This window comes from Rousettus aegyptiacus, unplaced genomic scaffold (assembly GCF_014176215.1).
Source record: "Rousettus aegyptiacus isolate mRouAeg1 unplaced genomic scaffold, mRouAeg1.p scaffold_m13_p_2, whole genome shotgun sequence".
NCBI classification, from domain to species: domain Eukaryota; kingdom Metazoa; phylum Chordata; class Mammalia; order Chiroptera; family Pteropodidae; genus Rousettus; species Rousettus aegyptiacus.
This window is the reverse complement of record NW_023416295.1, coordinates 2886646-2907750: the sequence shown is the minus strand read 5'-3', so window position 1 is coordinate 2907750 and position 21105 is coordinate 2886646. Positions and strand designations below refer to the sequence as shown.

The 21105-nt window shown below is 58.1% G+C and overlaps 1 protein-coding gene and 1 pseudogene across 11 annotated transcripts in view; one reads left to right on the top strand and one right to left on the bottom strand.

The window, feature by feature from the left end:
- Positions 1–21105, top strand: part of AGAP1 (ArfGAP with GTPase domain, ankyrin repeat and PH domain 1) — a 415084-nt gene that overhangs the window by 299403 nt on the left and 94576 nt on the right. For 9 of the 11 annotated variants that reach the window (XM_036236703.1, XM_016158954.2, XM_036236700.1 and 6 more), the window contains one exon: positions 18437–18598. The exons of the other annotated variants lie outside the window; for them this stretch is intronic. In XM_036236703.1, coding sequence (XP_036092596.1) covers positions 18437–18598 — 162 coding nt within the window. The remainder of the gene's footprint in view (positions 1–18436; positions 18599–21105) is intronic. 11 annotated transcript variants of the gene reach the window in all.
- Positions 4505–4623, bottom strand: LOC118613938 (annotated as a pseudogene).

Below are 21105 nucleotides of genomic sequence, written 5' to 3'. Positions count from 1 at the left end.
CATGGCCCAGCCCGTCCTGCCCACTTCGCCCCCGATGGCCCATCCGCTTCCCCGTCCGCCTCGCCCCCAGACTTCCTTTCTCCTCCCTTCTGTCGAGACCTGGCCCATGCAGTGCACCTGCCTGTTTGTCTGCTCCCCGGTCAGAAGGGGTCGCCCTGCCCCCCTCCGGTCCCATTACCACGTCGTTTTGTCTGGAAGTACCTTGTTTTGTTCCTGTTCACTGGAACGTCCCCAAAGGGTGGGCCCCGTGGTGACAGTGGCATGGTGGGCTTGCTAAATGAGCCCCAAGGTTTCCTCCAGCTCTACGCGATGAATTTTTTTAATTTTAAGATTTTTTTTTTTTTTAAGGCTTTGCGTGGTGCTCGGAACCTGTTTCCTGACTCGCCCCCAGCAGCGCACGCATGCGCGTACCTGATTCCCAGCATTCGCCTCGGAAACACGTTCATTTTTAAACCCGTTAATAGAGTTCGAAATCGAGTTTCCTACCTTAGGTGATCTCAGCCCATTTTAGAGTCATAAGTAAAACCAGTGCTAAGCCGAGTAGGGATGATGCGGTTAGGTCCCTCACACAGCAGTTACTTAATTTCCTATTTGACTTTCTGTGCCCCACGCAGATTTATTGACCCCTTCCTGTCATGTCACCCCCCTGCCCTGGCCCTGGTAACAGAGCGGGGATCAAAATAGAATTTCCAGGTCTCTGGAGGGGGAAAGGAGAGGAGACAAAGAATCGATAAGCAAACAAATTGAAATATATTTTGTCAGGTGAGGAGACGCAAAAGGAGGGGACGGGGTGGCTGGGACGCCCCCACTGGCATTCTGATCAGGCCTTGCGCGAACGTGCAAATTACTGAGTTTTTCAGCGAAGACTAGAAAAGCCATTCAGTCAGTCAGTCAACAAATCCATGGTAAGCCCTGGGTCAGGTGTAGTGGGGGCCCCGGCTGTGCTGGAAGTGTCCCCGGAGCAGACAGACGGGTCAGTGGGGCCTTCGGTGCTGCGAGACCCCGGCAGGCCGGAGGGCAGCCGGCCGTCCTGTGCAGAGGGGCGTGTGCGTGCAGAGGCCACGAGGGGCGAGGCTGTGCGGGGCGCTTCGCTCTGCCGGCGCGCAGCAGCGGGAAGTCGCTGGAGCGAGGCGTCAAGGCAGGCAGGCGAGTCAAAGCCAGGTGGGGCAGGTAAGAGAAGGGGTCCCAAAAAGCTCCACGCTTGAGCCCGGGCAGTGCGGTGCCGTCCGTTTTCTAGAACGGTGTGTCGGTGCAGGTGACCCTTGCGTCTGTGGGTTACCACCTGGCGCAGGGGCAGGACGCTGAGGCGGGTTGGGGGGGGGAGGTTGCCACCACCAGGCTGCCCATGATTCTCCAGGAAGGTTTTGCTTCTTTGTTTGGTTTTGGTTTGGTTTGGTCTGGTCCCTACAGCTTTAGTTGTAAACTTTCAATTTTAGGGTGAATTTTTTAAAGATAGAAAGCGCCACTTACTACCCCGGAATCTAATCATAGGTACATTAGTCTGCAGAACTTTGTCAGAAGGATGTGATGCTTCTCCAACGGGAAAGAAAATTCGAAGTGACCTTTTGTTTTGGTAACGTTAAAACTTCTGATATTGTAACGTCGTATATTTTTAAGCAACGTGGGACTTTTCCTCGTGGTTGCATAGCGCGCTTGGGCCTGGAAAATTTTGGCTCTGCATTTCTGTTTTGATTCGGTCCTCGACCTAGGAATCAGATGGCTCAGGAAACGTGACTCGGGCCGTCTCCTCGGGGACTTTGTCAGTTACTAGACTCCAGTTCGGTCAGATCTTTTTTGACCCCGCCCTTGCTTCCTGTCATAGAATTCATAAATACCTGCAAAAAGGCTTAAGATTTTGGGGTACCGGGAAGGAAGAAAGGAGTGGAAGCGAGGGTGGGAGTGGAGTGGTTCTAAAAATGCAAGTAATTGTGAGATGGTTAGAAAGAGATAGGAAGGAAGGAGAGAGGGACGGAGGGAGGGAGGGAGGGAGGGAAGATGAAAGGAAGGAGGAAGGAAGGAAGGAAGGAAGATGAATAGGTGGGTGGGTGGGTGGATGGATGGATGGATGGGTCAGTGGGTGGGTGGATGGATGGATGGATGGATGGGTGGATGGGTGGATATAGCTGTGTGGGTTGATCAGGATCATTCTGCAACCCTTTGTGTGTTTTTCCCATTAGCATTTGTATATCACCTTGGCTTTGCATTCTTAAGCTCCTTTCCACGAATGTAGCTTTCAGTACATCTTTATCATCTGACAGATAAGATTATTAACAGAAAGCGATATTAATATTAATTATGCAATGATACTAAAAATTTTATATCATGGGGAAACAGATGGTTATTTTAAATGACTTAAAATTTTACTCTTTTACATGAAGAAACATTTAAACATATTTAGTTATAAATGCCGTTTTAATTGCTATATTCCTTCTGCAGTGGGATTTAAAAATCTTACTGCATTTGCAGGGCAGCGTTTCTGTGTACATTTCAGAGTCTCCTAAAATGGGTACTTATTTACAGGAAAACAATTATAATGTCATTTAAAGCACAGTTTTGGGGCTTACTGTTATTGATACACACATCATAACAGTTCCCACACCTGATCTTTCCAAATTCTGGTTGTAGTTCAAGAATTCAGCTCTCGGGAGAGTCGCTCTCTGCAGCATTTAGTCAAGTTAACCACCTTATCGGTCATCTTTTTCGATGGACACTCTGTTTTTCATAGTGTTTGAAAATAACTACTCCCTAGCTGGACTGTGAAATTGTAACCGAGACAAGCATTGCTACTTTAGAAATATTTTCTCTGTGTAACGTAATTAAAAAACCGACTCACTTCATGTATTTTGAAATTTTAAGCTTAATTGTCCACTTTGAACCAGATGTGTTGACCTTCACTTCACACCACGATTTGCATTAATGCAAAAGGCGAAGTAAGCACCCCGTCCCCCAAAACAGCCGCTCAAGCGTCCCCATTACCCAGGACAGCGCCTCAGCCGTCCGCTGTCTGACCCTTGCTGTCCTTAGACGTCAGAATGTCCGAGAAGGACTGTGTCCAGAAGCTCCTCTCACCGTCTCGAGCCCGGGTGCCTTTATGGTGGGGGCGCACAGGGAGATGGACGTCTGGGGGCGCGGCAGGCCGCCATCCATCGGCAGGCGGTGGCAGGGCCCCCGGTGAGCTGTGTTAGCCCGCGCGTCCAGCCGCCCCACGCTCCCTGGAAGGGCTGCCGCCCCGTGGTACCGTCTGCGGCCGCCGAGGGCCGCGCTGCTCCCGGGGCCGCCGGCACCCAGTTCTCCCGCCCGCCGCCGCCCCTCCGCGGGCCCTGGCGGTGCTGGGGGCCCAAGTGTCAGCGGGCAGACTCCGCCACACAAGTGGCTCTTTTAGAAAGAAGATCACTTGTCCTTTAGAACAGCATCCCTTTTTTTTCTCTTAACATTACGTGCATCGTGCTTTCCCTCTCGGTTTTGAGATTCTCGCGCGGACGGGAATTGCGCCTGCGCAGAGCGCGCCGCGCGGACGTGGCGGCGTCACGTGGCCAGGACGCGGTGTGGCGCGGCGGGTCGTGTGCGTGCGGCCGCTTCCGTAGGCGCGCCTGCTCCCTGCCGGCCAGCGGGCTCGCTACCATTTCCCTCCCCTAATTTTTGTGGTAAGTTTGTATCTTTTCCTGGTTATAAAACATTGCGTTTCAGAAAAATTAGAAATGCAGAGCTTTTTGCTTAAAAAACAGGCTTCAGTTTTGAAGGCGCGCGCCCTTCCGGGTCACGTGCTGCGGATCGCCTTTGTCTCCCCAAATGGACGCGCCGTAACCGGCTCCCGCCGTTAGTGCGTTCGCGTCGCGCCCTGTCTCGGAGGTTAGAACGACCTCCGTGACCAGCGGGAGGGGCTGGGCGAGTGGGCGGCGCGAGCCCCGACCAGGGGGTGACCCGGAGCCGGGAAGGCGTTGCCTTCGACGTAGCAACTTAGGGAGGCGTCTGTGTGAACCCTGAGTGTCGACGTCCCGGGACCCAGCGTCACTGTCCCGTGAGCCCCGCCCCTGCCTTTTCCCGTGCCGTTTCGGGGACCCTCCCCCCGCCCGCAGGAGGCCCCGTGACCACAGCGCTCCCCGCAGCGCTGCCCTCCGCGCACCACGCAGCGCCTTCGAGCTTCCTTTGCGCCGGACCATGCACGTCGTGCCATCTTCCCCCACTGGACTTCCGGTTTCTCGAGGGTGAGGACTCTGTCTAGTCCACGTCTCTGACCCTCAGTCTGAGGACAGGGTCCGTCTCGGCCAACAGCTGCCCGCGGGCTTTCCCGCCAGGTGTACAGCGTGGTTTAACGCTCCTTGTGTTGTTACTTGCCACGTACTGACCTTGGATGCCTGGCCCGCGTGACTCAGCGGGGGGGCTTCTGTTATCGTATTTGTTTATTTTTTTAGGCGAGGCAACCCGTCCTTGGACGACCTCACAGATCGCAAGGACCTTGTCAGCTTACGATGCTTTATTTTATTTATTTATTTATTTTTTTTTATGCCAACAGCACCTGGTCTTCCTAGGTGGTCTTCCATCCAAGTACTAACGAGGCCTGACCCTGCTTAGCTTCTGAGATCAGACAGGATCAGACTTGTTCAGGGCGGCATGGCCATAGACTTATTATCCTTAATTTTAAATGAGAAAACCGAGTTTTAGAGAATTTGAATCACTTGCCCGAGGTCACGCAGCTGGTGAGGTTCAGCTGTACAATGCACAGACGGGGGCCCGAGCCGTGGGCTGGCGGAGCTGCCTGCGTACCCACCTGCGTACCCACCTGCATACCCTCTTGCACACGTGTGTGGAAGGGCACGCACACATACAGGATTTCCAGGTTTTCCCTTCTGCTTTCAGCAATGAATACAGTTACTTATGAAAAAAATTTTTAAATAATTTTCAACAATGAATTCTGGAGTTAGAACCCAAATTAAGAGACAAACGGAGAATTTCCTCTTGTACTCTGCCGTGGACATTCTCAGTTTGAAACTTAAATTTACCGAAAAAGCGAGAGCAGGGAGTGCTCGTGATGGAAGGAAGTGTCCCTTACCTGGCAGTGACGGACATCAGCGGCTTTGGGGGTGAGGCCAGACAGCAGCGTGGGAGAGACCAGCGTCAGACTGGCCGAGACGCCTGCGTTCCTGCGTTCTGCCACTGGCCCCACGGCGAGGAGCGTCCAGAGCCGTGGGGAGACCCAGCCCGGTTCCGGGCAGCCAGGGAGTGCCATGCAGAAGCCCCCAGTGCCGGTCCCACCTCCAGCAGAGCAGGCAGCGCTCGAGGAGGGAGCAGAATTGTTCACAGGCCTGAGGTGTCGGGTGGCAGGAGGGGTCACAGCTCAGGGTTTCGCGCCAGCGGGCACGCTGTGACGCTCAGCAGTCGGTGCGTCGGCGCGTCTGCCTGAGTCTGGCGGGGCCCGGCCCCTTCTCCCTGCCCACGCGAGCACGGTTCGAAAGGCAAGGCTCGTTCTGGAGAGGGGCCCTGTGAGATGTCAGATACAGCCAGGCCCCCACGTTTCATATATAATTTCATTTTGAGTTTATCCTGGGAACCTGCATTGAAGTTGAATTCATGGGGATCGTAGCCGTAGCACTTCAGACGCGTGGTATCGGGGCTGGGAACACTGGGGAACTCCTGATTGCGCCCGTCTCAGCCTCCCCTGCACTGTGTCTCTGCGCCCCCATTCAGGTCTGTCTTTACAGTTGAGCAGGTCGGCTTGAGGCCCCCGAGCTCCCGGCCTGTAAGGGTTTCCCAGGGCGAGTGTGCCCCCGAATTGCATCCTCATGTCCATTCTGCAAATGAAGCTCATCAGCGCCACACTCTTGTCGGCGACATCAGCATCTCCTCTCGTCCAGTTCCACCGTCCTCATAAATTCAGAGCCAAGTCCGTGTAGTTGCCCAAGCTGCTCACACCCTCAGCAGAGCTGAGCCGGCCCGGCCACGCTGCGTCCCTGGCCTGTGGGCCATTCCTGTCCCTCAGACAAACGCAGCCCCCAGGTCAGAGCCTCATTCGTGCAGAAAGGGAGGAGCTGCTGGGAAAGGCAGAGACGCCTTCACCTGACAGAAATTCCCAGGTAGAGAATTGGAAAACAAACTCGAATTTCACGGAAGAAATTACGTACACCTGTCTCTTTCTTCTCCGTGACCCGGGGCATCAGAGAGGACGCTGAAAATGGCGACGGAGCTGCCGCCGACAGCCGCGTACTGCTGGGAAGTGGAGAGTGGGGTGTTTTCTGGAGACCGTGGGGAAGGGGCCTGACCCGGGTGGCAGCCCCCGGGCGCCTGGATGAACATGGAGGAAATGACCCTCTCTTTCCAGTCTTCTGCCCAGAGTGCCCGGAAAGCCTGCCCTTCTAGTGATGACACAGAGTCTCTCCCACCCCGGCAAGCCACAGCGTCCCAAAGATGGGCAGGGGACAGTCAGCGGGCCCGGCCACTGTGCCGCAGGGCGTGGCAGGGCGTGTGGGTAGCAGCAGCGGGCGAGCGCGTGTTCAAGAGAAAATGGCGGATGGTCAGAAAGCTTGGCAGGAAGGGGGGACGAAGAGGATGAGAAGCGTCTTCCTGGGGAGCGGGGCCGACGGGGTGCAGAGGCGGGGAGGAGGCCCGGTCCTGGCCGGGGAGGCAGGCAGGCAGTCATTTCTTTTGCCTTCACCCCCGGGGATAAAAGGCGCAGTCGGGAAGAGCGGGAATGAGCGATGCTCTGATGAATAGCAGGCCGCAGCTTCTACGCCCGGGCTGGGGCTGCTGTGCCCGCCACTGACCCTTCCATCAGCCACAGGGCGCTGGGCTCCTGCTTCAGGAAGAAGAGAAAAATGTCAGTTATTATGTTTGGGAACACAATCTTATCTTTCATTTTATTTCACAGCAATTTCCCCAAAGATCCACCATATAGTATCTGATTGAACTGTATTGACGAAATTTTAGCCACAATAAAGAAAACGCTTTAAACTCAAGGCAAATCCAGCTCAGGATCTCCGCACGCTTTATTCCGTCGTGTTTTATGGTATTATTTTTTTTCTTGCCGGGACAAAGCCCAAATTCCAAGATGGTGGGAGAAGTAACATGATAAAGCTCTTGTGGTGCAAATGAAGTCAGCTCCCTTGTAAAAGGGATGTTCAGGAAGTACTGCTGAATTAGTAATTGCTTTTTGTCAGAAGTAAGTTTAATCTCAGTTTTTAAAACACCGTCATTAATTCTCAAGATCCCGCTCCAAATGATTTCTCACTCAGAAAAATGGAGAAGACAAACATGAGAGCCGCTCGTCGGGCCAGTATTATTAAACTGCCGGAGAAGGCCGCGCTTTAAACAACACTCCAGAAAGGAAATGATCTTTGGTCCGCGGCTTCGAATGAAGATATTACTCAGGGTGTCACCCCGGGGTTCCTGGGAGAGACCGTTATCCCACGGCTGATATCTGACCAATGTTCCGGCAAGTTAGAGTCCTCCACCATGTCCCAAACTTCTCCGGCATGTCCCGGGCCCGGGCGTGTGTTTGGTTTGAGGCCGGCGTGGGGTCGCCACGAGGTTCGAGTGCACAGAGCGCGTGAGGGCCTGTTTTCACAGCAGCTTTGTCCCATTAATGCCACAGCGGCTCGGTCCCGGTGTCTGGCATGCAGATGGCCTTCATGTCTGCACTCCTTTATTCCAGAGCGCGTGGTGCATCGGGGCTCACCGGCCACCAGCTGGGGACATGAACTGGCGGACAATGCCTGGTTCCCAGGCCAGAGAAGTTAGAGGTTAGCCCCGGCCTGGGACTCCATGGTTATTACTCAGCAGCAGCAGGTTAGCAAAATTCTAAAACAGCAGGAAAGAGAAACATTATCTTTTCAGGGGCTGTGGAAGAAGTCATCTCATACTTAAAAAAAAAAAAAAAATAGGACAAATCCCTCAGATTTAAATGTAGGGGGCTGTTTTTTCTATATCTTTATCAAACATGCTTATTTTGTTAAAAGGTCGTGCAGGCATAAAGCCGATTCCCAAGGCAGCTCACGATGCAAATTCAGGCGAATGCACTCTGAGTCCCTCCTGTGCCCGTGATACAGAACCATAGTCGGGTTGGTCTGTCCGATTTTGCACTGCGAACTGTCTGTTTTCTGAGCCTGTGACACCTTCATTCCCTTTGCCGCTGCGTCCCCAGGCCCCAGGAGCGCCTCCTACACGCAGGCGCGGGGTGCCTACCCGCTCAGTCAGCGCCGGCATCTGGGCATGCTCACATACCTGCACACGATCCCCGGGCGCAAGTTCAAGGTCAGTCTGCTAAGGGACGAGCTTCGTCACCTGTGGGCGTGAGCGGTCGACTTCCTTCCGTGCCAGGGCTTGTTGTGCGAGGCCGCTGTGGGGGGCGACCAGGGCCGCCCAGCCCTTCATAGCTGCCGTGCGGGCCGGGCAGCTCAAGGAGCGAGGGCGTCCTGCCCAGGGGCCTCGGGCCCAGGTGTGGCGGACAGGAACAGAGTTTCTAAGACCGGCGGGGCCTCCCTTTCAAGTAGCTGGGCCTTCCGTTTGAGGCACCTGATACCCCAGAGCTGTCACTCACGCCCCTGACTGGCCTGCCGCCCCCCCCCCATTAATAAAGGCTTGGGGACCACAAGGGACCCCTTTCATAATCAAGCCTCCTGTCCCGTGGTTTAGGAGAGAGTAGTGAAATAACCCAGAACAAGTTTTTCAAGTACGATTTCAAATGTTCACAACATATTATCCTATGACTTTTGCAAATTAACATCTGGTTTCATCCAAAAATAAATAAGTAGAACACTGTTGACTTCAAACATAGCAAAAGACTACATGTGAGGCCCCGAGGGAGACTGAGACCTTTTTTCAAAGAAGATATAATTTATCACCTTCATAGAGTAATAATTTATTCTCCAAAGTACCCAAAACTGTGAGGATATTTAATACAGATTTTTAAAGCTGCTCTTTAAATAATATTTAAAACCTCTAGGTCTTAAATACATAATTGTAGGTAGATGGAATCTTCATCGCCTCCGACAGTCACGGGCGTTACTCGCCTTTCTGTTATTTTCTCTGTGCTGAGGTTTGTGTCTTGGCTCCTCCTTTATTTGAAAGACCTTCTTACTGAGCACCTGTGCTTGGTGCCAGGTGGCCTCTGGGCGCCCGTGATAATGTTAACTCAGGGGGCACCACCACACGGGGGAGGGGGAGACGTCCACAGAGTGAATCGCAGGCGCGCAGAGGGGCCAGCGTCCCTGCTTCCGGGGGGCGGGAGGTCACTGGGCCCCGATGCCCCACCGCCGCAGGGGCCGGCGAGCCGGCTGTCACTGGCCCCGTAGTTTGTCGCCTTGTAATGGTGGCACATCTGAATGTCCCAAGCTCGTCCCTAAGTTCTCAAAACTTTTTTCGCCTAAACTCAGAACCTTGTGTTATCAGTACGTTCTCGTTTGCAGTTCTGCGTTGACAGTGTTTTATTTAGACGCACTCGGACGATTCTTGCTTTAAAAACCGATCGCTCTTTGCTTTCGTGGCTGTGTGGTTTCCAGGCTTACGGGAGACTTAACAGACTAACCCCCCTGGCTGCCCCGTCGCCCTCTGGGCTCCGTGCTTGGCCCCCGCACTCCCCGTCACCCCTGTAACATGGGTGTGTGGGTGTGCGAGTTCGAGCGTGTGTGCGCGTCTAGTGAGAGCGTCTCCTCTCTTGAACAGAAGCGTGCAGGGCAGGGCAGGCACGGTGTTGAGTTCACGTCTGTTGTTAACGAGGCCGACACTGGTCAGGGGCTGCGTCTGGCCACCGGCCAGACAGTCGTCCCGCTGAGCACCCGGCAGAGGGACGGCGTGGCACTCCTCGAGGGAGGACAGATGGTGTGGCCCAGGGCGGCGGCCGGCCCCGGCAGAGAGGAGAGCGAGTCCAGCTGTGGGCGAGAGCAGGCGGAGGGGGCCGTTTTGCCCATTTTACCGGTGAAGAAATTGAGGCTAAAAGAGGTGAATTACACAAACCCGCTTCGTGGAGCGGCCACGCTGGGATGTGGAGCTGCCCTTCCGTTCCCACAGCCCTGGGGGAGCCCTGGGGTCCTCCTCCCCCCACCTTGCGGTGCTGTCTGTTCAGGCCACGCGACGTGGCCATGCCGAGCGCGATGGCTTCCTCTGTAGGAGCGGAGGAGGGGGCCGGCCCACAGGCGGTCCCCGGGCTTCGGGGGCTGGATGGCTTCGATGCCCTCGTGCACTGCTGGCGGGAGAAGCTTATCCGCTGTGAGCCACTAAACAGCACGTACCCAAGCCCCCCAAATGCTCGTTTTCTGGGACCCATACCCTGAATGTTGTCCTAATTTAATAATTCCAGATAGTAAAACTAGATACAAAGGTATTGATTTATAGTGAAAAATTGGAACTCTGTCTAAGCGGTAGGGAGATAATTAAGCAAACTAAGGCACACTGTACTGTTTAGGATGTAAAAAAAAAAAAAAGAATTGATGGTTTACCTTTGCGACACGTAACCCTCAATCATGAGACGGGTCAGAACCACAGGTTTGGTCTGGGCGTCTGCGCGTCGGGCTTTCCTGAGCCTGGGGACGCCGTGGCTCCTCTACATGGAGTCGCCTAGGACAGAGCTGTCCTGGGAAGGAGTAGCCTCCTCGGGCATCTCTGCACCCTGAGCAGAACTGTGCACCGTAAACAGCTGGGGTGCCTGTCGGATGGGTTTCAGCTCGCCTGACGTATTCAGGACCCTGGACAGAGCCCTCAGTGGCCTCTGCGGGACCAAAGCCGCCCTTCCCCGCCTTCGCCTTTGACAGGACACCTAGCTGCAGCAGTAGGTAATTCGACTCCGTGTGACTTGTACTGGAAACAGCTAAGTTTCTGAAGCCAGGTGCCTTACGCCCTCAAAGAGAGATCATACCTTTAATTAACGTCTCTGTTTAACTGAGTTTTCTAGAAGCACTCAGTCTGTCCCCCAGCCCGCTCAGCCGATGGAGCCGCCCGCGTGAAACAGAATCTCTAATTCAGCAGCCGTAAGCACCAAACTTGAGAAGCGGCTGCGGCTGATTGTGTCACCAGGAGCGGCGCAGGGACCTCTGGACGTGGTTTCGTTTCCACCCGAGGGAGCCGCTCGGGATGCCGCCGCCAAGTACCCTCAGCCGTGAGCAGCTCGCGTTCAGCCAGAATTCAGCTGGAGGACGGTGTTGTTGTTGCCCCTTAGATGTAAACTCTGAGTTGCGTGCCCGTACACATCCCTCCCTGGCATGTCCCCACACTGACTCCCTCAGGTCCGCGCCCCCCTGAACCGTGCTACACGTTCGCTCTTTCGTTCCCCCCAAATCAGATAGGTGATGGAATGGGGTGCAAGCCGGCCACCAGGCATGAGAAAAACGCAGGGGACCGGAGGGTGGACGTCGCAGCGGGCGAGAAGGGAGAGGTGGCGAGAGGGTCCTGGGGGCGAAGGGAGCGGGCTGAGGCTGGAGGTGAGGGGCCAGAGGAGGGCGACGGGGGGGGGACGTGGAGGGTCTCGAGAGGGACGCGGGCGTGTGCTCTGCCCTGTCGGGTGGGGAGGAGGCGGGGGAGGCGGAAGATTCCGGGGCCTGCCGTCGGTCTGAGGCACAGGGCCGGATCCTGGCAGGCGGAGGAGGCCCGGGCAGCCGCGGCAGCCGCCACTTGAACTCAGCTCTGCGGCCCGAGGCTCGCGAACGGCCTCGAGCTTCAGCTTCTGCCGCGTGCCCCCGGACCCCCGCCCCTCCGCCCTGACGCGCCGCTGAACCGCCTGCTGGCTTTGTCGTCGTCTTCGATTGCTCTGTGGTGTTTAACACGATGACCACTCCTTAGTTTTTTTCTTTAAAAAACAAAAAACAAAAACACAGCTTCATGGAGCTAAAGCTCAAAGCACGTTCACTTCACCCATTTAAAGTGCGCATGCAACTCAGTAGTGTTCCGGTGCCTTCGCAACATGTGTACCGTCACCGGAGTCTGCTGTAGGACCTTCTTGTGGCCTCAGAAGGAAACCCTAATTAGCCATCAGCATCCGTGCCGGCTCCTTCTTAAGTCTTTATGAGACACATAATGGGCACGAAGATCCTGTTTCCTAAATTCCCCGCTTTTCAGCTGCACCCACAGAGCCACCTTGTGATAATTAGAAGGTCCCAGGGAAGAAACGCTTCTCCCCAGATTCTCTCTGCGTCCCCCCCCCCCCCGTCACCATTGTAACTCAGTCCGACACTGCGTTGTCTCTTCCTTCCCCCCGACACCTGTCATCTTCCTCCACCCCCCGCGGCGTCTCCACTGCCCCCTCCTCTGACACCGCGCACCTCTGCGTGAGGGCCGCGAGCGGCAAAGGGAGGCCGACGACGCGCCCGGCTCTGAAACATCTTCACAGATGGGGATGCAAGGCAGCCTCCTCCTGCCGCCGTCAAAAGGGCTGTGGGAAGGGGCGAGGTTTTGAACCTCGCTTCACGCCCGCCTTCTAACGCGGGCCCGATGTTGCGATCTCCTCGGATGGCAGAGGGGGCCTGTCCTTTATTTACCCGCCGGCACCGCCCTCTGAGCTTCAGAAGGAACAGAGCCCGCGTTAAAGACCCAAATTAGCTTTGTGTCCTTGGCTGGCCGGGTCTCAGAGGAAGCGTGTTTTAATTTGCCGGCGCCCACGTCGACGGCGTCTTGAGTTTTTAGAAGGGCTCAGCCCTTGGCCCGTCCCCCGCCCCACGCTGACAAACAGCCCTATCTTTGATCATCTTGAATTCTTTTGATACCAAAAAAAAAATGATTGTTTTTGGTAATATATTGTTCTATTTAGTACTGACAGATGAGTAAGTCGGGGTGTGTACGAAACGAGCGGGGGAGAGGAGAGCTGGTGTGCACACCTTTTCCATTCGTCTTTGCTTTTTTTCCCACAGAGATGCATGCTTCTTGTGAACGTGCATTTTAAAGCGTTTTGTGCCTTTAATCAACACGTAGGAGATTCACAGCCAGCCAGCCCTCGGGACCTCTTAGCGGCTCCTCCAGACAGTGTGGGCAGCTCCCCGCGGCACATTCTTCCTGTCCCCTCTCCGAGTCAAGGCCGCCCTGGGAGGGCTGGGGCAGGCCTCCCCCCAGAGGGCCCACGGCCCCCCGAGACCCAGACTGCGGGTCTGGGGCAGGGCCAGACGTCTGCCCGTGGCGGGGGTGGGGGTGTGCGTCCGGACGGAACCGCGGCAGGGACAGTGCGGGAAGGAGGACAGCTCTCCCCGCCCCCCCAAGGCGGGCACGTTTCCAGACACTCGGGAGCCGCATGCACGGAGCCCAGGCTGCCGGAGTGTCAGCCGGGGCATCAAACGCCGACGCCCCCCCCCCCCCCCCCGGCCCCGGCAGGGCCGGCGCTCGCCGCTGCATGCTCCCTGCCGCAGCCCGTCAGAAACGGCCCCGCTAACGATCGCCGGGGCCGATCGTCGGAGGAGAGTTAATTGTGAGGTTCGACATGGCGTCTTGTCAGCAGAGATGAGTTGTCACGTTTTCCACTTGAGCTGAAACTAAATGATTGTAAAATAAGTTATGAGTGTCCTTGGGCCTGTCTGCCGGAATGATAGCTAAGAATCCATCCCTGGCCCATCAGTCTGGAGCGGGCCGCTTGATATTTATGCGGACGGAGTGTTATTTTATCCCCCTGCGGTCATGCTTGTCAGCTCCCCAAGTGGGAGCGAAGCTGCTGCTCCGACTCAGGCTCCACGTGCCGGCGCTCGGAGACGCTGCAGACTGGTCGTCGTTGCTCGCATCACACAGTTTTGGGGGTGTGCATCGACGCCCGATCGGAAAGCACGAACGGCTGACAGCGAGCACCCCGGATGGCGGCGCCCCGGCCCCTCGGCTCGGCGCCCCCGTCAGAGCCGCGTGGGACGTGGCGTGATGAGGCGCGCGCGGGCTCACCCCGGCCCGCCTCTCCCCTCCCCGCCCGTGTTTAGCAGTTTCCGTCCCACACAGTAATTGATAGAAAACAAAACGCATTGTCTGCAGGCAGTCGGGGGGTGTGGGGGGCCGAGGACGAGGCCGGAGCTGTCTGCAGCCTCTCAGGTTGGGCGCTGGCGGCCTCTGCACTTGGCGGGAGACCTCGTGGGGCAGGAGGCGTCCGCAGGCCGGCAGGGGCCTCGCGACTGCTCACGCATTCATCCCAGGCAAGGCCCCTGCTCTTGGAAGGGAGCTCCCGAGGCCTGGAAGCCGGGGCGTAATCCCAGCACCCGTCTCTGCCTGAGCCCCAGCCCTCCCTGGTCCCGCCCCAGGTCACCTCCCTGCCGGACTCCTGCCTCCTCCCAGGCCAAGGGCCCTGCCCCTCCCTTGTCATCTCGGTCCTGACTTCCTCCGCCACTGCCTTCCCTGGGCGGTGGCTGTAGCTGGTGCCGCTGGCCCAGGCCAGGCCTCACGGACGGGCCGCCTGGCACGCGGAGCCTCCCCTGGCAGCCGCCTGTCCCCACCCCGCCTGCGGTCAGCCCCCTGAGCTGCTCGTGTCCCCCCCCCCCCCCGTTAGCCTGTCCACCGTGATCGCCTGACACTAAGTGGTCACCGCACTGCCAGTTGTCCTTCCTCCAGCGAGAAAGTTGGCATCAGCTGTCAGGGCCCAGGCCACGGGGACCGGAGCGGGGTCAGGTGTGGCCAGCCCTGACCGGGCACAGGATAAGGAGGGGAGCGCTCTGGGGACCTTGGCCTTAAAGAGGAGCGGGAAGCAGACGGAGTCGGGGGGTTTGGTTAAACACAGGTGATAGCGCAGCACCTATGATGGAGGCTGCGGCGGGGGGTGGGGGGGCGGTGCTGGCCCCACGCTCGCTGCCGGAGCGGGAAGGGGTGGGGTCACGGGGGGGTAGGCTGGGGGCAGAGGAGCCCAGGGTCCCTGGGGACGGGGTGGCAGGGGCAGGAAGGGCAGGTGCTAAGTCCTGCTTTCATTGTCTTCTGCCTTCAGCAGCCTGAGAAACGGGGTCTCCTGCAGGGGTGGGGGTGGGGGGCGTTCGAGGCGCGTGGGGAATGGATTTAGTCCAGGAGCGTGGCAGGTAAAGGTCAGCCAGGGGTTGTTTCTTCCACCCGCCCCCGGAACTTCGGGGTCATAAATGTGGAGGAGGCCAGCGCTGTTTCCCCCCAGCCAGGCCTGAGGTCAGGCACGAGGGCCTGCTGTAGGTGAGCTGGGTGGCGCGGGAGGTCACCGACCCCAGGGGGCTGGTTCCTGCTGGCAGTGGCCTCCGTTGGGGCTGTGAGGGAGGTCGGCTGAGGAAGGAGGCAGAGGCCCACGTGGACATCTGAGAAGGAGATGTGCACACACCTTGGAAAGAACCAGGCAACAGAAGGGCCCCGGGGTGCTTTTTTCTTGATGGTGCAGCCACTGTGTGCTCGGCGCTGTCCGGCTGACTCCAGGGAAGGGAGCCCCGTTAGCCGGCCGGGGGGACGGGCCTGTCAGTGGGTCCGGCTCATGACACCTGTGTGTGGCAAACCCCGGCGTCAGCGTCGGAAGTCTGGAGATGAGAAACACTACTTCGAGGAAGAGTGTTACAGCCACGGAGTGACGGGACGAGAACTCGTGGCTGGGCGTGAACATGGCGCATTGACCTGAGTGGACGCCCGAGGGACGGAGAGGAGGGATGGAATGCCGGCCGCCTGTAGCGAGGGCCTGTCCTCCTCATCGGCCTCCGCAGGCAGCTCAGCTTGCCGAGAGCACGCGAACGTGGTCGTCCTGTGGCCCGTCATCGTCCCTGGCCTGGGGTCCAAAACACGTGACTGGCAGAGAGGATGAGGACAGCAAGGACTTTGGGGACTTGGGCAGGAAGTGTTTGAAATGAACAAAAACATTCATCGTAAGGTTTGCGCACGAGATAACACGTAAGAGCATTGCTCCAGGACCAGCTATCGATCCTGGGGTCTGTAGACCCCCTCAGCAGCTTCTGGACCCTCTGAAATTGTGTACGGATGTTAATTAGACCTGCGCCCCATTCTGGGGTGTCTACAGCTCATCCGATAGTCTGTGGGATCTGGTATTTTTTAAACGTACACGAGAAACACTGCTTTTAGGAGGTGAGCATTGTAAAAGGGGGACGGTTGGGAGAAGGGGGGCCTGATGGACCTGGCCCCTCGGTCGTGGGGGGGAGGGTGGGGTGGCGGGGAGGGCCGGGCGAGGGCGAGTGTGCCTTCGCGCCTGCGACTCCCACCCGCAACCAGCTGGGGGCCTGGGACGGCTCGCTGCGCCTCGTGAAGTTACCCGAGAGGCTTGCCGGACAAGGGTCCTGGCCAGTGGGGATTGTGGAGATGGAAGGTATCGGTTTTAGGGAAAGAGAGCTCCCGAGACCCCAGCCGTCCCGGTTCCCACGCTTCCTTAGAGCGGCTGACAGCGTTTCGGCGGCATGTTGCGAGCGGCCATCCACCCCGAGGCGTGGAGCCCATTTACACAGCCTGCCGCACCGCCCGTGTGCTCCTGCGGGAGTTCTGGGGTGGCTCCTCACCCCGCCCCCCCCCTCGGGGCTCCCAGAGGCCTTTTCCGCCGGCGCTGGGCACTCAGGGGAAGGCGGGGCCCCCACGGGCCGGGCGTCCAGGAAGCCGCGTCCGCGGGCACGTGTGGGCACGCGCGGGCGTCTGGAAAGATGCCTTAGGATGCATACTTTCATGATTTCTCAGCGCGTGGTGGTTCTCTGCCGCTGCACAGAGTGGAAGCGTGTTAAATGTGGTGTGAAGTCGGGTATCTCTGTCTGAAACGACGTCACCCTTCTGCTGAAGCCGTTTCCCGCCCGCCCAGTGGTCCCCGGACCCCTGAGGCCCCCTCCGCTCTCTGGTGCCGTTTCCTGCACATCTCTCCCTCCCTGGCCTCAGCCACTCGCCTTCTCTCTTCCTGGACACGCCGGACAGGCTCCCGTCTCGGGGCCGAGTGATGACTGTGTGTCCTCCTCCGCGGTTACCCACCTGCTCCTTTACCACCTTCAAGTCTCAGCTCGTCCGCTTCTCAGCGAGACCTGCCCTGACCAACTATTTAAAACGGCAACCCTCCACCCCGCCATCAGCCCCCCAACTTCCAGTCCCCAGTGCACTACGCCACTGAGACGGGTCCTGTGTCTGTTTTTATCTAGAAAAGTGGCTGGTCCACAGAATGTGCTTGAAAATTAGTCCAGTGAGCACAGAATAGTGCATGGAACTTCCTGCCTTTCAAATCACAAAGATGCCGAGTCGTCAGACAACGGCTCCTTAGAACGATGGCGGGGTTCGGGCGGTGTCGCTCCGTCACGCGGTCGGCTCCCTCTTCTGTTCCGGGTGAAGTCCACGTTCGTCGCCGGCCTTCTAGCACGGCTTCGGTTTTCTCTTTGATAAACATAAAACCAGACATCGTAAACCGAGAGTTTCACTTACAGCGAATTAGCACATTCGTGCTGTCGGTCGCATTTTATAAATAACTTGGATGCATCAGAAGGCGGCAGGTCTGCCGCGTCGACTTCCTCACGCTCTCGGGGGCCACTGCTGAGGGAGAGACACGTGTCGGGTTCGCTGGTGGCAGCTGCCCCCCCAGCCACACGGCCACACATGGGGTCGGGGCCGAGGAAAGGCAGGCAGGGCTTCCGCGTCCTGCGCACACGCGTCTCTTGCCGAGGACACTTTTCCATGGGTTTCTAAGCGCCGTCATGTCATCCCTAGCGTAACAAGGCAGTTATGGGAAGAGAAGAGTAAGCACATAAGAAGCATAAGCTCCGCGCTTCCTATTGCAGGACTCCGCTCGTGCGAAGTAGAGAATGTCAGATTCTCCGCAGCGTAAAGACGCTGCGGAAATAAACGCCTGTCTGAATGGCGGGCAGCACGCTAGAGCAGCAAGCTTCGTGGTCTTTTTTTCTGCTGTATTTACTTTTTTTTTTTAATTTTTTGGATATGTACTTGATATATCTATCGTATTATAGTGGATTCAGGTGCATGAGACAGTGATCTGGTAGGACACGCCTGTGTGCACGTGCACGCATGTGTGTGCGTGTGTGTACATGTACACGTGTGTGCACGTGTATGTGTGTGTGCATGTCCATGCACGTGCGTGTGTGTGCATGTGCACGTGCATGCGTATATGTGTGCACGTGTGTGTGCGTGTGTGCATGTGTGCGTGTAGTGAAACGATGCCACAGGAGGCCTAATTGACGCCTCTCATCGCAGTTATCTTTTCCCTGTGAGAACTTTTAAAGCCTATACTCCTAGTAACTTTCACATAAATAATACAGTATCGTAAACTGTTGTGACATACTTAGTTATTACATGGACTGTAATCATGTTAACTATATTGTATATTGTAGCTTAGTAACTTTGTAACTGGGAATTTGTGCCCTTGACCACGTTTCGTGACCCTCTAGTACCGATGCTCTCCCTGGGCCTCCCACCCAGCAGTCACACGTTATGCATGTGACGTCGCGGTGGTCCGTTGTTCGCGGGGCTCGATGTGATCTGGGGTGAACATTGTTTTAGCGTTTTTGTAGTGTCTGCTTTTTTGAGTGTTAACACTTGCGTTCTCTTGCCTTTTCCGGTCCGGTGGCAGACACGGGACTGGGCGACTCTGTGTGCTCCAGCCCAAGTATCTCCAGCACCACCAGCCCCAAGCTCGACCCGCCCCCCTCCCCCCACGCCAACAGAAAGAAGCACCGGAGGAAGAAAAGCACGAGCAACTTCAAGGCCGACGGTCTGTCGGGCACCGCGGAAGGTAAGGTCTCCTGTCGAGAGTCTGCGTTTCGGAAAGTTAGCTTGTGTCTTTCAAACCTGCGCGCTCACGCCCCCCGGGGACCGCGAAGGCACGGTGACACAGGCCCCCGCACATGCCTTCTGTCTACACGGCGGTACCAGCAGGCACCTCCGAACCTGCCCCTCCCCGGCCGGTCCTCGAGATCATTCCGCCAGATCCGCTGTCCTGCCTGCCGGCAGCTGTCGCCTGCTGGTGGCGATGCCGGTCCCCCCTCCAGGCGCCTGGGCAGCCAGTGCGCAGGTCCAGTGAGCCAGCCGCCCCGTGCTGGCCATCGGCAGCGTGCCGTGATCTGCGCCCGCCTGTCGCCGGCTCCCCACTCTTCTGTGGCTCCCTGAGCGCCCAGGGGTCCCCGCTCATGTCAATGCCCCCTTGACTTGTCCAGTCCTTCGTTTTTATTCTGCAATGGCCAGGTGTGGTCTTTCCGAAGTCGCCCCAGCAGCTAGATTTACACTTTGTCGAGTAGGATGCACACACACGTGTGCGCACACACACACACACACGCACGCATTCACGCACACACCATGTCGGGAGCGGTGGGATTCATGCCGCTGTTGTGAACACGCCGAAGGAGGACGCGGAGGAAGGTCGGACCTCGGAACACCGCCGCTAGCGTGACCGGCCGTCCGTGAGGCCAGCGGCGGCAGAAGGGTCTGTTTCCAGCAGGGGCCCCGGGGCCCGGCGCTCCCCTCAGAGCTGCCGTGTCCGTCCTGCCGTCCTGCTGTGCCTGCTCGGCCGTCCGGCGCGGAGTGGCAGCGTTACCAGCGGCGCCCCCGCCCCCGGTCCAGGACGCGCTTGCAGGCCCGCAGCGCGCCCGTGAGGGGGGTGAGGAGAGTCACGGTGTGTGTGGCTCAGCGCATGACGTGCCACAGCCCTGAGGCCCGGGCCGCGGCACACTGTGACGGGCGTCGGGTGGCGCACCGGGGCCCCCACGGAGGCCGAGCGGGGGAGCGTCGGGAAGCTCTGCTGCGTCCCCAGGTTTCCTACCGTTTGGCCTCCCCTGGGCTTCCTGCCCCCAAGTTTAGCCAGTGAAAACCGACTTCCCGGCGTTGCGATGCTCGAGGGCGATTCTGCTATCTCGGCACTGGCGGATTAGCGCGCCCCCCGGCACCAGGGTGCTTCCCGGGAGAGAGCCCCGGCCAGGCACGTGCGCCCTCACCCCACCCCGGCACGGGCTTGGGGTGAAATCGGGAAGAAGCGTGGCCTCTCGCCCGGCGGGTACGTGTGACGCACACACCTGGGGGCGGAGCGAGGTCCGCCTCACGCCCGTTTCACAGATGGACGTCGCATGGTGATTGTCGTGAGTTTCCAACCGGTGGCTTTTCAGCGGTGCCACCCGGCAGAAGCCGGGCGCGAGGCCTGCCGGTGACTACGATGTGCGTTTCACAGTCCGCGTTTCCCCAGCCACCTGCCGGAAGTGGGGAGAGGGGCCGCGGGCGTGCGGGACCCCCCACCCCCCACTGCCGGAGTCACTGGGGTTAGGCCTGGGACGAGGCGGAAACAGATGATCAGCCTGAAAACAACGGCGACGTAAGTGGACGGACAGGCGCCCGGGCACCGTGGAGAGGCCCGGATGCGAGCCACGGCCGTGTCCGCAGCGCGGTGCTGGGTGGCGGTTCGGGAGGTAACGCCGGCGATGGGAGGGGAAACCCCGGCTTCGTAGCTGAGAACGTGTCGTCTCTGTAGATCCAACGGCCGTGACGTCCTTCCGGTAGAAAACGAGACGACGAGTTCTCTGTTAAAAGAAAGCGTGCGATGTTTCCTGGGAGAACTTGCCTCCCACGCTGTCACGGAGTCGCGTTCTGCGAGACGGGCTGTTGCGGCATCTCTGGGGCACACTCTTCCCCCTCGCGTCCGCCGCCTGGAGCGTGGCGCCCCCCGCAGTGGAGGTCACTCAGGTCGTGCCGCGCAGCGTTGCTGATGGTCTCGGCAGCTTCTAGCTCCTCGACGCGTCCGCATACGGCGCGTGCGTTTACGCGTCCTCGGCTTCCCGGCGCAGCTGCTCATACTCCCCCCTCAGAAGATGCCGTTCAGTTCCAGTTACGAGACGCGTCCGTCTTCGCGTCCCCGTCCCGTGTGGCGTTGCGACCGGGCACTGCCCGTGTGTGTCTGTCTGACCTCGTGCCGAAGCCTCCGTTACACAGAGAACGTCTTTTTACAGGAGACGTCGTAAGGTGGTTGAGTTTCGTGGTTTTCGACATACCCCGTGGGAGGAAATGACTAGGGAGAACGTAGCGCCTCACGCTGGGCCGTCGAGGGCCGTTGTCAACCACGGCACCGTCCGCAGGGTGTGGGACAGGCCACACGCGGGCTGGTGCAGAACCCAGGGGCCCGACAGGGAAAGGAGGCAGAGGGAGCTGTCTGGGGAAGGCCCACGGTCGAGAGCTGTGGCCTTCAACCAGGGCCGCGTCCGCCCCGAGGTGACCGGAGGACGAGGGAGCCCCGGCCGGCAGCAGCCTCGCCTTGCCATC